Genomic DNA, 12,713 nt, shown 5'->3' with positions numbered 1-12,713 from the left:
GGAGAACAAGAACCCCACAGCAGAGGGGTGAGGGGATTGAAGTGACAGCCCCATCAGCCAGGCGAGGGTCTCCCTGAAGTCAGGAGCGTCCTCAAGGGACTGATCCCCCACTCGGGGGCCCCAAGCCCTCAGACGTGGGTGCCTAAGACCCCATGTTTGGATCCAAACCAAGAGGACTCTGGACTCCCTGGGGTGACTCTGGATGACTGTGAGCAGGCTTCTCGGCTGCCGGATGTCATGCTTCTATTTATTCAAAGCCACAACTTTCCAGTTTGGGGATGTCAGGTATTTACAAGGAAATGAATCCAAAGACTGACTTGTGATCTCAAGGCCTCCCTGAAAAGCCTGCACAGACCACAATCTGATCCACAGCTCACAGCTAAGGAACCCGCAAGCTGAGTATCCGAACACAGCTCTATACCAAGATTCCGCTGAGGCCTCAGAGATTTGGAGTGATCTGGGGATGTAGCTGGATGAGAGGAACTTCACCCAGCTTTCATTCAGGTATAAATTTAAAATTTTTGAATATGGTTTATTTAATCACATTACATGAAGGAAAGGAAGTTCTCTTTTACCAATGTACAAACCAAAAAGGGAAACTTCTGATAACTAACCACAGGAAGGAGGAGGTGGAGTCTGCACCAGCACAAGGTGGCATTACCTGGGTGTGAGGAAAGTGGGGTCACTGCAGCCGAGCTGCCCGTTGCACAGGGTCTCTGGGGACAGCTCTGCCTCACTGCCTTCACCGTAGTCCTCAAAGTGCTCCTCGCCCCCAATCACCGTGATGACAGACTGGCCACGCGGGTAGGGCCTGCAAAGGAAAACAGAAATGATGTCTTCTGACTGAAGGCCATGGGCACCCCTGAGTTGAGGGTGTGGAAGGTGCCTTCCAGAGGGTGTGCTAGAAGCCACACCTGAGTCCTGGGAACCACCTTAAAAAAAGAGGCGGGGCCGGGCACAGTGGCTCACACCTGTAATCCCAGCACTTTGGGAGGCCAAGTCAGGCGGATCACAAGGTCAAGAGATCGAGACCATCCTGGCCAACATGGTGAAACCCCATCTCTACTAAAAATGCAAAAAATGAGCTGGGTGTGGTGGCATGTGCCTGTAATCCCAGCTACTTGGGAGGCTGAGGCAGGAGAATTGCTTGAACCTGGGAGAAGGAGGTTGCAGTGAGCTGAGATCAAGCCACTGCACTCCAGTCTGGCAATAGAGTGAGACTGTGTCTCAAAAAAAAAAAAAAGCCGGGCGCGGTGGCTCAAGCCTGTAATCCCAGCACTGTGGGAGGCCGAGGCGGGTGGATCACGAGGTCAAGAGATCGAGACCATCCTGGTCAACAAGGTGAAACCTCGTCTCTACTAAAAATACAAAAATTAGCTGGGCATGGTGGCGCGTGCCTGTAATCCCAGCTACTCGGGAGGCTGAGGCAGGAGAATTGCCTGAACCCGGGAGGCGGAGATTGCGGTGAGCCGAGATCGCGCCATTGCACTCCAGCCTGGGTAACAAGAGCGAAACTCCGTCTCAAAAAAAAAAAAAAAAAAAAAAAAAGTAGGCTGGGCGTGGTGCCTCATGCCTGTAATCCCAGCACTTTGGGAGGCCAAGGCAAGCAAATGACTTGAGCTCAGAAGTTCGAGACCAGCCTGGGCAACAGAGGAAGGCCTCATCTACACAAAAGGAATTTAAAATCAGCCAAAAACCACCAGTTTAAATGGCGGCACACGCCTGTAGTCCCAGGTACCCAAGAGGCTGAAATGGGAGGATCGCTGGAGCCTGGGAAGTGGAGGCTGCAGTGAGCAGTGATGGAACCACTGCACTCCAGCCTGGGCGACAGCAATGCCCTGTCTCAAAGAAAAAAAAAAAAAGTAAAGAAACAGGTGAAATAGATTATACCAAATTTTTTTTTGAGATGGAGTCTTGCTCTGTCACCCAGGCTGCAGTACAATGGCGCAATCTCGGCTCTCTGAAACCTCTCCCTCTCAGGTTCAAGCAATTCTCTGCCTTAGCCTCCTGAGTAGCCAGGATTATGGGCACGTGCCACCACACCTAGCTAATTTTTGTATTTTTAGTAGAGACGAGGTTTCACCATCTTGGCCAGGCTGGTCTTGAACTCCTGACCTGGTGATCTGCCTGCCTTGGCCTCCCAAAGTGCTGAGATTACAGGTGTGAGCCACCACACCTGGCCCCCAAAATTTTACTTAGTTCAACATGCAGTAATTTCAAGAATTCCAGCCTCTTCACACTCCTCACTCTGCAGCAAGTGTGTTCTCCCACATCCCGAGTTCTGCAGCCACACACTGGACAGCACAGGTCAACACAGACCAACACCTGGGTTCAAGCACCTCTGCCTCTTCTTTAGGGAGCTGCTGTCCTCACACAACCACTGGGCGAGGGAGTTCAAACTTCTGATTTCATCTAAAACTTAATAGCAAATTCCCACTGGGAAAAGGAAGGGGATTCCAAGTACCCATCCTCCTTCTGAAGGGAGTGACTCCTCCACAGCCACGCTCTGGAAAACACAGCGGCCGGGGGCAATGGGACACAGCCGTACCTGTATTTTTTAGGCTACAAGGCGGCAGCTACCTGTCTGCATCAGTCCCCTCTAAAATTAGGCTACATTACAGGAAGACTCTCTTTCCTGTATTTTTTTTTTTTTTTGAGCCGTACCTGTGCTCCAGCACTCCCCCAGGAGTCCTTGGGAGAACCTGCTGTGCAGGCCAGGTGCTGCTCGGCTCCAGGAAAGAAAGGGGCCTGGGAGAGTGAGGCGACTCCCCATGCCCAGGAGAAGGGGGCAGAGTCAGGAGGACCTTTTGCTCTGCTACGCCCAGACCTGCTGTGCTCAGCTGTGAGAAGTTCCAGTTTCACACCCACAGAAATGCCCACCACACACTAGTCCTGGGGCAGCTCAGGATGAATCCCAGTGCCTCAAACACACATGCTTTCAATAGAAATGACACAGAACCCAAAACTGGGAGGCCCACACCACCTCATGGCCCTCCCAACGCAGTCTTCAAGGCGGCAGCTACCTGTCTGCATCAGTCCCCTCTAAAATTAGGCTACATTACAGGAAGACTCTATTTTCTGTATTTTTTTTTTTTTTTTGAGATGAAGTTGCGCTCTCGTTGCCCAGGGTGGAATGCAATGGTGCAATCTTGGGTGATCCACCTGCCTCGACCTCCCAAAGTGTTGGGATTACAGGCATGAGCTAGCATGCCCGGCTCTATTTTCTGTTTCTTCTGATTGCTTGTTTTACCAACAGGCTCAGACGCTATGACAGAAAACTACCCTCTGAGGGGAGGAGAATCAGCGAGAGGAAAGCACACACTGGTCCATCAGTCAGGAGGCCTTTCCCCACCTCCCCGGGGCCAACATGGGTGAAGCCTGCTCCTCCCTCAAAAGCAATGACAAGGGGCTCAGCACTCCTCACCACCCCATCTACTCTTCTGCTCAGGACAGTTATCCTGATGCTTGACAGGAATAGAGGAGGCCTGCACGGAAGGTCACGCTGGGGATCATGAGGCCCATGCCACATGGCAGAGGCTATATAAACCAGACATTAGGCAGGGTACGGTGGGTCACGCCTGTAATCCCAGCACTTTGGGAGGCTGAGGCAGCCAGATCACGAGATCACGAGTTCAAGACCAGCCTGGCTAACATAGTGAAACCCAGTTTCTACAAAAAATACGAAAAAAATTTAGCCAGGCATGGTGGCGGGCACCTGTAGTCCCAGTTACTTGGGAGGCAGAGGCAGAAGAATAGCAATTCTCTGGGAGGAGAAGGTTGCAGTGAGCCGAGATCATGCCACTGCACTCCAGCCTGGGTGACAAAGTGAGACTCGATCTCAAAAATAGTTTTTTGAATAAATAAACTGGATGTTCAGTGCATGGAGGTCCAACGTGCTTTCCATGCAAGATCCACAGAAGATGGGCAACACTAGCTAGCAATCAGATCCAGCCACCAATGAGGTTTTGAAAATGTGTGTTCCTCTAAAAGAGTTATACTTTTTTTTTAATGAAGTCTCACTCTTATCTCCCAGGCTGCAGTGCACTGGCACGATCTCAGCTCGCTGCAACTTCCGCCTCCTGGGTTCAAGCGATTCTCCTGCCTTAGCCTCCCAAGTAGCTGGGATTACAGGCACCCATCACCATGCCCACCAAATTTTTGTATTTTTAGTAGAGGCGTGGTTTCACCAAATTAGCCAGGGTGGTCTCGAACTCCTGACCTCATGATCTGCCTGCCTTGGCCTCCCAAAGTAGTTAGATTTACAGGCGTAAGCCACCTTGCCTGGTAAATTTACTTCTTAAAAACTAGTAAGAAAATACACACCTGCAATCCCAGCACTTTGGGATCTTGAGGTAGGCAGTTCCCTGGAGCCCAAGAGTTCCAGACCACCCTGGGCAACATGTCAAGACCCTGTCTCTGCCAAAAAAAAAAAAATTACCTAGGTGGGGCCGGGTGTGGTGACTCACGCCTGTAATCTCAGAAGTTTGGGAGGTCAAGGAGGGCGGATCACTTGAGAACGGCAGTTTGAGACCAGCCCAGCCAAGATGGTGAAACCCCATCTCTACCAAAAACCCAAAAAATTTAGCCAGGCCTGGTGGCAGGTGCAAGCAGTCCCAGCTACTCAGGAGGCTAAGGGAGGAAAATCACTTGAACCCGGAAGGTGGAGGTTGCAGTGAGCCAAGATCGGGCCACTGCACTCCAGCCTGGGCGACAGAGCAAGACTGTCTCAAAAAACAAAACAAAACAAAAAAATTATGTAGCTATCATGGATCTGAATATGAAGATAAAACAGTAACACTTTTAAAGGAAAGCATAAGTAAACATCATAGTGACTATATAGTAAGCAAAGATTTATTAAGTGAGTCACAAAAGTGCTAAACATAAAAGAAAAATGGATGAACTGGACCACAGTAAAATTAAAAACATCTGTTCCTCAAAAGGTGAAAAAGAGACCCACAGAGTAAAAGAAAACGAATCTGTGATACACACACCTCATAAAGGACACATATCTAAAGGACTCCTATAATCAGTGAGAAAAACACAGGGGACCCAATAGACCAGTGGGCAAGGCCAAATCCTGCCACGGCCTGTTTCTCAAAATTGTTTCACTAGGACACAGCCATGCGCACTGACCCACATGCCTGTGGCTGCTTTTGCATCACAACAGCAGGGCTGAGCAGTTGCCATGGGGGCCACGTGGCCTGAAAGTCTTCTAGAGAAAAAGCCTGCAGACCCCTACAATCAGCCAGCCAGCAGAGGAGCTCCCAACCCTAGGAAAGGGGCACACCTTATTAGTCACCCAGGAAGTGCCAGTAAGAAGCACATGGTACCATCTCTGCACGCCCCCCCACAGGTCAAGCAGGACAGCAGACATGGCCACGTGCTGCTGAGGTCGGGAAGCCCAGGAGCCTGGGATGCCGGCAGCAAGTGACCCTGCAGCCCCTGCAGGAACTTCCTAGGCTGAAGGGACGAGCTCCCGATGACTACCCTGCTTATGTGACACGGTAAAAGCCCCATGAAACTGCATACCTCAACCATACCTCAGCTTTCTGTTGAAACTGCTCTCTGTAACTCCGATGTGACAGGCAAGCAGTCCAAACCCACACTACCTTGGCCCCTGCGACTTGTAATAAGTAAATAAGGTCTGTAATTTCCACCCTACCCAGGCAGTGTGTAAACTAATGCTTATCCTGACTTCTGTGAACCTCTTAAGTAACAGTCGGAATGTCTGAAGACCCTCACCTTCATGCCCTCCCCCAGGAGGTGGTTTACAGAATGTCCAAAGCCCCTCGCCCCCACCCCCACCCCGGAGGTGGTTTAAGGGCATAAAAGGTCTTGACACCCTCCTTTTGGGGCCACAGGTTGGACAGACGTGAGTCCTCCGTGGCCGCCAGCAAAAGACCCTGCAATTTGGCATACTTTTGTCTTGGTGTTGACTTTCTGTGCTCGCTCCAGCACAACACTTAGGGCGGTAACATATCCCAAAAGACATGGAATTCCTACAGCAGCTTCACCCTTAAAACCAAAAACAGTAAACTACTCATTGCCGTCAACAGGAGAATAAATTTCAAAGTCACAGCATCTTCATGCAATTTTATAATAATAAAAGTAAACCGTTTACAGCGATGCGCAAAAATAGGGCTGAATCCACAAGCACAAGAGCAAGTGGAAGAAGCCAGGCACAGGAAGGGCCTCACTGTGTGAGGGCGCTGAAGGAGGACGCAGGGCCGGTGGAGAGCTGTCTGCCGGCAGGAGCCTGGGAGCCTAGGAGGTCCGCTGGTGCAGGGGGTTTTTTCTTGCCTGAGAACAGGCCCCTGGGAATGGTCAGTTTAAAAAACCTGCTGTTTGTGCACTTACAACATGGGCACTTACTTGTCGGTATATTACGTTGGCAAAAAGACTTAAACTCTGAAATATTTGAAGAGAGGCCGGGCGCAGTGGCTCACGCCTGTAATCCCAGCACTTTGGGAGGCCGAGGCGGGGGATCATGAGGTCAGTAGTTCAAGATTAGCCTGGCCAAGATGGTGAACCCACATCTCTACTAAAAATACAAAAATTAGCCGGATGTGGTGGCAGGCACCTGTAGTCCCAGCTACCCGGGAGGCTGAGGCAGGAGAATCGCTTGAACGTGGGAGGTGGAGTTTGCAGTGAACCAAGACCACACCACTGCACTCCAGCCTCGGCGACAGAGTGAGACTGTTTCAAAAAAAAAAAAAAAAAAAATTTTTTTTTTTTGAAGGGATTTATTCTGAGCCAAATATGGGTGACTAAGCCCGCGAGGCAGGCCCAGGAAACCCTGAGAACATGTGCCCATGGGGATCCGGCTCCAGCCTGGTTTTGTTCATCATGGGGAAATATAAGGCATCCATCATACATGTAAGATGCATGTTAGTTCAGTGAGGAAACATGGGGCAACTGTAAGCAGCCCGACAGAAGGGCTTCCAGGTCAGAAGCAGATGCAAAAATTTTCTGGTTGGCAATTGTTTGAAAGAGTTACTATCTAAAGACTTGGACTCAATAGAAAGGAATACCTGTGCTAAAGAGAAGGGGCTGTGGAGACCAAGGCTTTATCAAGCAGATGAGGCCCCCAGGCGGCAGGCAGCAGCCCTGAGAAGGTGCCAGGCTCCCTCCTGCGTCAGGGAGAAGACCAGGAAGGCAGGAGATTCTCTACAGAGTGCAGACTTTCCCCACAAGAGACAGTCATGTAGGGCCGTTCTGAAATGTCAAAGAAATTTATTTTGGGGTAAAATGCTTTGATTTCTTTCAGGGCCTGCCACCTGTCATGCAACGTTCCACTACAGCCAGGCTGAAATGCGGCGCGCTGCTGCTATAAAAAGTCCACTTTGTCAGACTCTGTTTAATGTGAATGCTGGTCAGCTCGGCCTGAATTCCAAAGGGACGGGACCTAACAAGGCATGCCTGACCTCCCCAACCTGACATAGCCTGAACTAGATTTTCAGGTTTCCTGAGGAATGCCTGAGGCTGAGACAGGGGTCCACCAGTTGGTTGAGGGGCTCAGAATTTTTGGTTTACAACTATACTTAAGCACGGTTCGTGGGCCTTCCCAGTAGCACACGGCAACATTTAAAACACTAATTCAGGTGAGCCACCCTACACCTCCCTGATCTGACCTTCTCCCAGACTCCACCCTTCCCTCTACTCCAGCCCCAATAACTCAATCTGGGGGTTACAGAAATCCTGAGGGCGGGGAACAGTTAGGTAGAAAACATCCTCCTCAGGGTGCTACAAAGGTGACTGGGCTCCAAAACCCTGTTGAGACATTCATTTCTCCTATAATTTCTATCTCTACAGCTAAAGATGCTGAGCAACATTTAAAGCCAGTCATTCTGACAGGGAAGTCAGCTAGGACAGGGCAAGGCGGTGTGGGCTCATCCCAGGAAGGTCAGTCAGGCCTCCATGTGCAAGCCGGGACCCAGGAAGTCTAGAGTCCTGCCTGCCTAGGCGGATCACCTCCCACTCCCACCCCCACCCCGCCCCATCGCACCCCCCCCCCCCCCCCCCCACCCCCACCCCCACCATTATCCCTGACTGGACATAAGCTTCCCCTCACCCCTCCTTGCCATTTTAACTGTTGTTACAATAATGTGAATACTCCTCACCCCACCCCACCATCTTAACTATCGCACCCGCCATTGTAACTAAACTTATGGTCATGTATACTCCTGGCCCCTACCCCACCACTGTAACTGATCCTACTCCGTAACTTTCCACTGCCCACCCCAAACCTATAAAACCAACTCCTATCCCACTGCCCTTTACTAACGCCCTTTTCGGCCTTAGCCCACTTGCACCCAGGTGAATAAACAGCCATGTTGCTCACATAAGGCCTGTTTGCGTGGTCTCTTCATGCAAAGCCCACGTTTTTAACAGTCAGGAGCTACTGCAGGGCCAAGCCCCACCCCCATGTAATGGATTCTAAAGAGCACGCACTCCTCCAAGACCCCTATCTGCCCAAGAGACACCTCCACAGGGTGCCACATCCCAACAGCCTCTCCAGGAGGCCCGTGGCGAGGTACAGACCTGCCTGGGAGCAGCAGCAGGGCACCATGGTCGGGCTCCTCCATGGCGTCCAGGCACTCGGAGGGCACTGCCGAGCCACCAGCGCTGTCTGCGTCCCCTTCCGGTTGCAGCTCAGGGTGCACCAGGGTGCTGGTGTCCTCATCCGTGAAGGTCTCACACTCACTGTAGGTGCTCTCGGAGCCCATGTACGCGCTGTCCGTCACCTCGTTGGCCTAGGAGAGAGTGCGCCAGCAGTCAGTTGGCACCACGTGGGAAGGGAACTGCAAGGCCCCACACCTCACTGCTGCAAGTCCCCGGAGAGGGCAGTGTGGAGGGAGGGGTCTGACACTGAAGTCCCAACTGTCTGTAGCAGAGACAGCAGAGACATTACTTATAGAACACAATTCAGGTCGAGCGTGGTGGCTCACGCTTGTAATGCCAGTACTTTGAGAGGCCCAGGCGGGTGGATCACCTGAACCCAGGAGTTCAAGACCAGCCTGGGCAACAAAGTGAAACCCGTCTCTACAAAAAATACAAAAATTAACCAGGTATGGTGGTGCATGCCTGTAAGTCCCAGCTACTCAAAAGGCTGACAAAGGAGTTTCGTTTGGGGGTTTTTTTGTTTTTGTTTTTTTTTGTTTTTTGTTTTTAGACAGGGTCTCGCTCTATTGCCCAGGCTGGAGGACAGTGGCATGATCTCGGCTCACTGCAACCTCTGCCTCCTGCGTTCAAGCGATTATCCTGCCTCAGCCTCCCAAGTAGCTGGAAACACAGGCATGCACTATCATGCCCGGTTAATTTTTTATTTTTAGTAGAGACAGGGTTTCACCATGTTGGCCAGGACGGTCTTGAACTCCTGGTCTCCGGTGATCCACCCACCTCAGCCTCACAAAGTGCTAGGACTACAGGGGTGAGCCACCAAGCCTGGCCAGGAGGACCCTTTAAGACCGAAAGCAGTGAGCTGTGATCACACCACTATACTACAACCTGAGTGACAGAAACCCATCTCAAAAAATTAATTAACTAAAAATACTGAGGTCAGAAGTTTGACACCAGCCTGACCAACATGAAGAAACCCCATCGCTACTAAAAATACAAAATCAGCTGGGCATGATGGTGTATGCCTGTAATCCCAGCTATACAGGAGGCTGAGAAAGGAACTGCTTGAACCCAGAAGGCAGAGGTTGCTGTGAGACAAGTTCATGCCACTGTGCTCCGGCCTGGGCAGCAAGAGTAACACTCTGTCTCAAAAACAAAAAGGAAATAAATAAATACATAAAATTAGCCGGGTGTAGTGGCACGCACCTGTAATCCCAGCTACTCAGGACGCTGAGGCAGGAGAATTGCTTGAACCTGGAAGGCAGACATTGCAGTGAGCCGAGATCGCACCACTGGGTGACGAAGTGAGCCACTCTCAAAAATGAAAGTAAAATAAATAAAACAAAATTGAACATTTTAAAAATGAAAAATAGGTACATGTCTGAGAGCAAAAACAAGGTGCTCTGAGTAATTTTTTTTGTTGTTGGAGACAGTGTCTCTCTCTGAGGCCCAGGCTGGGGTGCAATGGTGTACTCTCAGCTCACCGCAGCCTCAATCTCCTGGGCTCAAGCGATCCTCCCACCTCAGCCTCCAGAGTGGCTGAGACCACAGGCACGAGCTACCATGCCTAATTTTCTGAAATTTTATAGAGATGGGGTTTTGCTATGTTTTCCAGGCTGGTCTTGAACTCCTGTGCTCCAGTGATCCACACACCCTGGCCTCTCAAAGTGCTGGAACTATACAAGTGTAAGGTACTGAGCCCGGCAGAGTAATTTTTTTGTTTTTATTTTAATAAAATAGAGAGAGGGTCTAGCTGTAGCTGGGAACTACAGGCACTACCACACCTGGCTCCGCTGTTATGTATGTATGTATGCATATATTTATTTAGAATCAGGGTCTCACTCCCAGGCTGGCCTTGAACTCTTCACCTCAAGTGATCCTTCCACGCTGCTCAGATTACAGGCATGAGCCATTGTGACCAATTGTTTTTAGTGTTTTCTGACTTTTGGCTTTTTGAGATAGGGTCTCACTCCGACACCCAGGCTGGAGTGCAGTAGTGCAATCTAGGCTCACTGCAGCTTCAAACTCCCGGGCTCAAGCCATACTCCTACCTCAGCCTCCTGAGTAGCTAGGACTATAGGTGCAAGCCACCACACCCGGCTAATTTTTGTATTTTTTGTAGAGATGGGGTGTTGCCATGTTGCTCAGGCTGGTCCCAAACTCCTGAGCTCAAGTGATCTGCCTCCTTTGGCCTCCCAAAGTGCTGGGATTATAGGCATAAGCCACCGCACCTAACTTGTTTTTCCTCTTAAGTATCTAGCACCTAGCATAGGACCAGGCATAGGAAAATAGTAGTGATTCTTGTGCCTGAGCCACCAAAGTAGCTGGGATTATAGGCATTCACCACTGTGCACAACTAACTTTTTTTTATTGATGGGGGCTTGCTCTGTTGCCAGGCTGGAGGGCAGAGGCGATCTCCATTCACTGCAACCTCTGCCTTCCAGGTTAAAGCAATTCTACTGCCTCAGCCTCCTGAGTAGCTAGAACTACAGGCACGCGCCACCATACCTGGCTAATTTTTGTATTTTTTGTAGAGATGGGGTTTTACCATGTTGGCCAGGATGGTCTTGATCTCTTGACCTCGTGATCCGCCTGCCTTGGCCTCCCAAAGTGCTGGGATTACAGGCGTGAGCCATCATGCCCAGCCTAATTTTTGTATTTTTTGTAGAGACAAGGTTTTGCTATGTTGCCCAGGCTGACCTTGAACTCCTGGCCTCAAACAACCTGCCTACCTCGGCCTCCCAAAGTGTTACGATTACAGGCTCGAGCCACCATGCCCAGCCAACATTTTCAATTTATAATTTCAACCTCAATGAAATTGAAAATGAAATTGCTGGTTAGGAAAAGTGGCCAACATTTCATGCCAGAAGACTCGGAGGTTAACAATTTGCAAATAAACAAGATCTCAGAAAAGCTGCAGTCCCAGCAGAAAAAGATACCCTTTCCACTCTAGTTCTAGTGTTGTAAGAAGTAGACAAAGGCTGATTGCCATGGCTCACACCTGTAACCCTAACACTTTGGGAGGGCTAGGAGGGCAGATGATGAGGTCAAAAGTTAGAGACCAGCCTGCCCAATATGGTGAGTATACAAGTATCAGCCGGGTGTGGTGGCGCACACCTATAGTCCCAGCTACTGGGGAGGCTGAGGCCTGAGTAACAGAGCAAGAATCCATCTCAAAAAAAAAAAAAGAGAGACCAAGTGTGCTAAGACCTGAGAGGGCTACCAGAGGGTCCCACGCCAGGCTGCACCCACCTGAGCCTCACTGGAAGAGATGTGAAGGGCCAGGCTGAGCTGCCAGGAATCTGGTGTGGCTTGCAGGAGGCCCCAGTTCCATCTTTGGCCCCTTTATCAAAAGCCATGTGAGTTTAGACCCGTGACTCAACCACGTGGAGCACTGCTATAAACGGGGGTTATAAATTCTGATCTCACAAGGTGACAGCCTCCTGGAACCATGAGACAACCCAAGAAGGTGCCTTTCAAAGCACATAAACGAGGACTGCAGGGTGCGAGTGTCACTGGTGGGTGGAAAATTCCTGCCAGCTGCTTCTAAAGCCATGAGGGAATAGGGAGTGCTGTGGAGTGTACCTACTCCAGGTGTCCAGTTAGGGCACTTATCCTTCCAGGGGAAAACCCCATCTCCCCTAGAATCTATGGAAGTAATTCATAAAAACCAAGTCATTCCTCAAAAGCATCCACTGTAAAATCCAGAACCAGGACAGCCTGGTAAGACATTAAGTCTCCTGCTACTCATCGTCCCTGGGCAGCTCCCACTCCTGCAGGAAGGCAGGGCTCAGGGCCCACTCAGCACAGAGCTGGGCCGTCCTGGGCCTGCGAGACTCCAGGAAGGAAAGGCTCGAGCGACCTGGAAAGCAGGCAGGCCCAGGGCCAGTGGGGAAGGCCAAGCCCAGAGCACAGGTCTGAGACGGTCTGAGGGCAGCTGGCAGCTACCCTAACAGGACTGCACACTCACAGGGGCTGTACTGTCTCAGAGTCATCAGTGACACAGTGACAAAGACTCACCCCAGGGGCACCAGGAAGACCTGCAGGTTCAGCGGTTCACTATGTAGCCTACATTTTTTTTTTTTTTTTTTTTA

General features: G+C 50.5%; 1 protein-coding gene across 2 annotated transcripts in view; it reads right to left on the bottom strand.

Moving 5' to 3' along the window:
* Positions 1-12,713, bottom strand: part of RAB11FIP3 (RAB11 family interacting protein 3) — a 113,103-nt gene that overhangs the window by 31,166 nt on the left and 69,224 nt on the right. For both annotated transcript variants that reach the window (XM_017510881.2, XM_017510882.2), the window contains exons 4-5: positions 8,542-8,753; positions 662-811 (exon numbers count right to left, since the gene is read on the bottom strand). In XM_017510881.2, the coding sequence (XP_017366370.1) occupies positions 662-811; positions 8,542-8,753 (362 nt within the window). The remainder of the gene's footprint in view (positions 1-661; positions 812-8,541; positions 8,754-12,713) is intronic.

The sequence above is a fragment of the Cebus imitator genome, unplaced genomic scaffold, assembly GCF_001604975.1.
Source record: "Cebus imitator isolate Cc_AM_T3 unplaced genomic scaffold, Cebus_imitator-1.0 Scaffold444, whole genome shotgun sequence".
NCBI classification, from domain to species: domain Eukaryota; kingdom Metazoa; phylum Chordata; class Mammalia; order Primates; family Cebidae; genus Cebus; species Cebus imitator.
The sequence above is the reverse complement of the archived record's forward strand: the minus strand, read 5'-3'. Positions and strand labels throughout refer to the sequence as shown.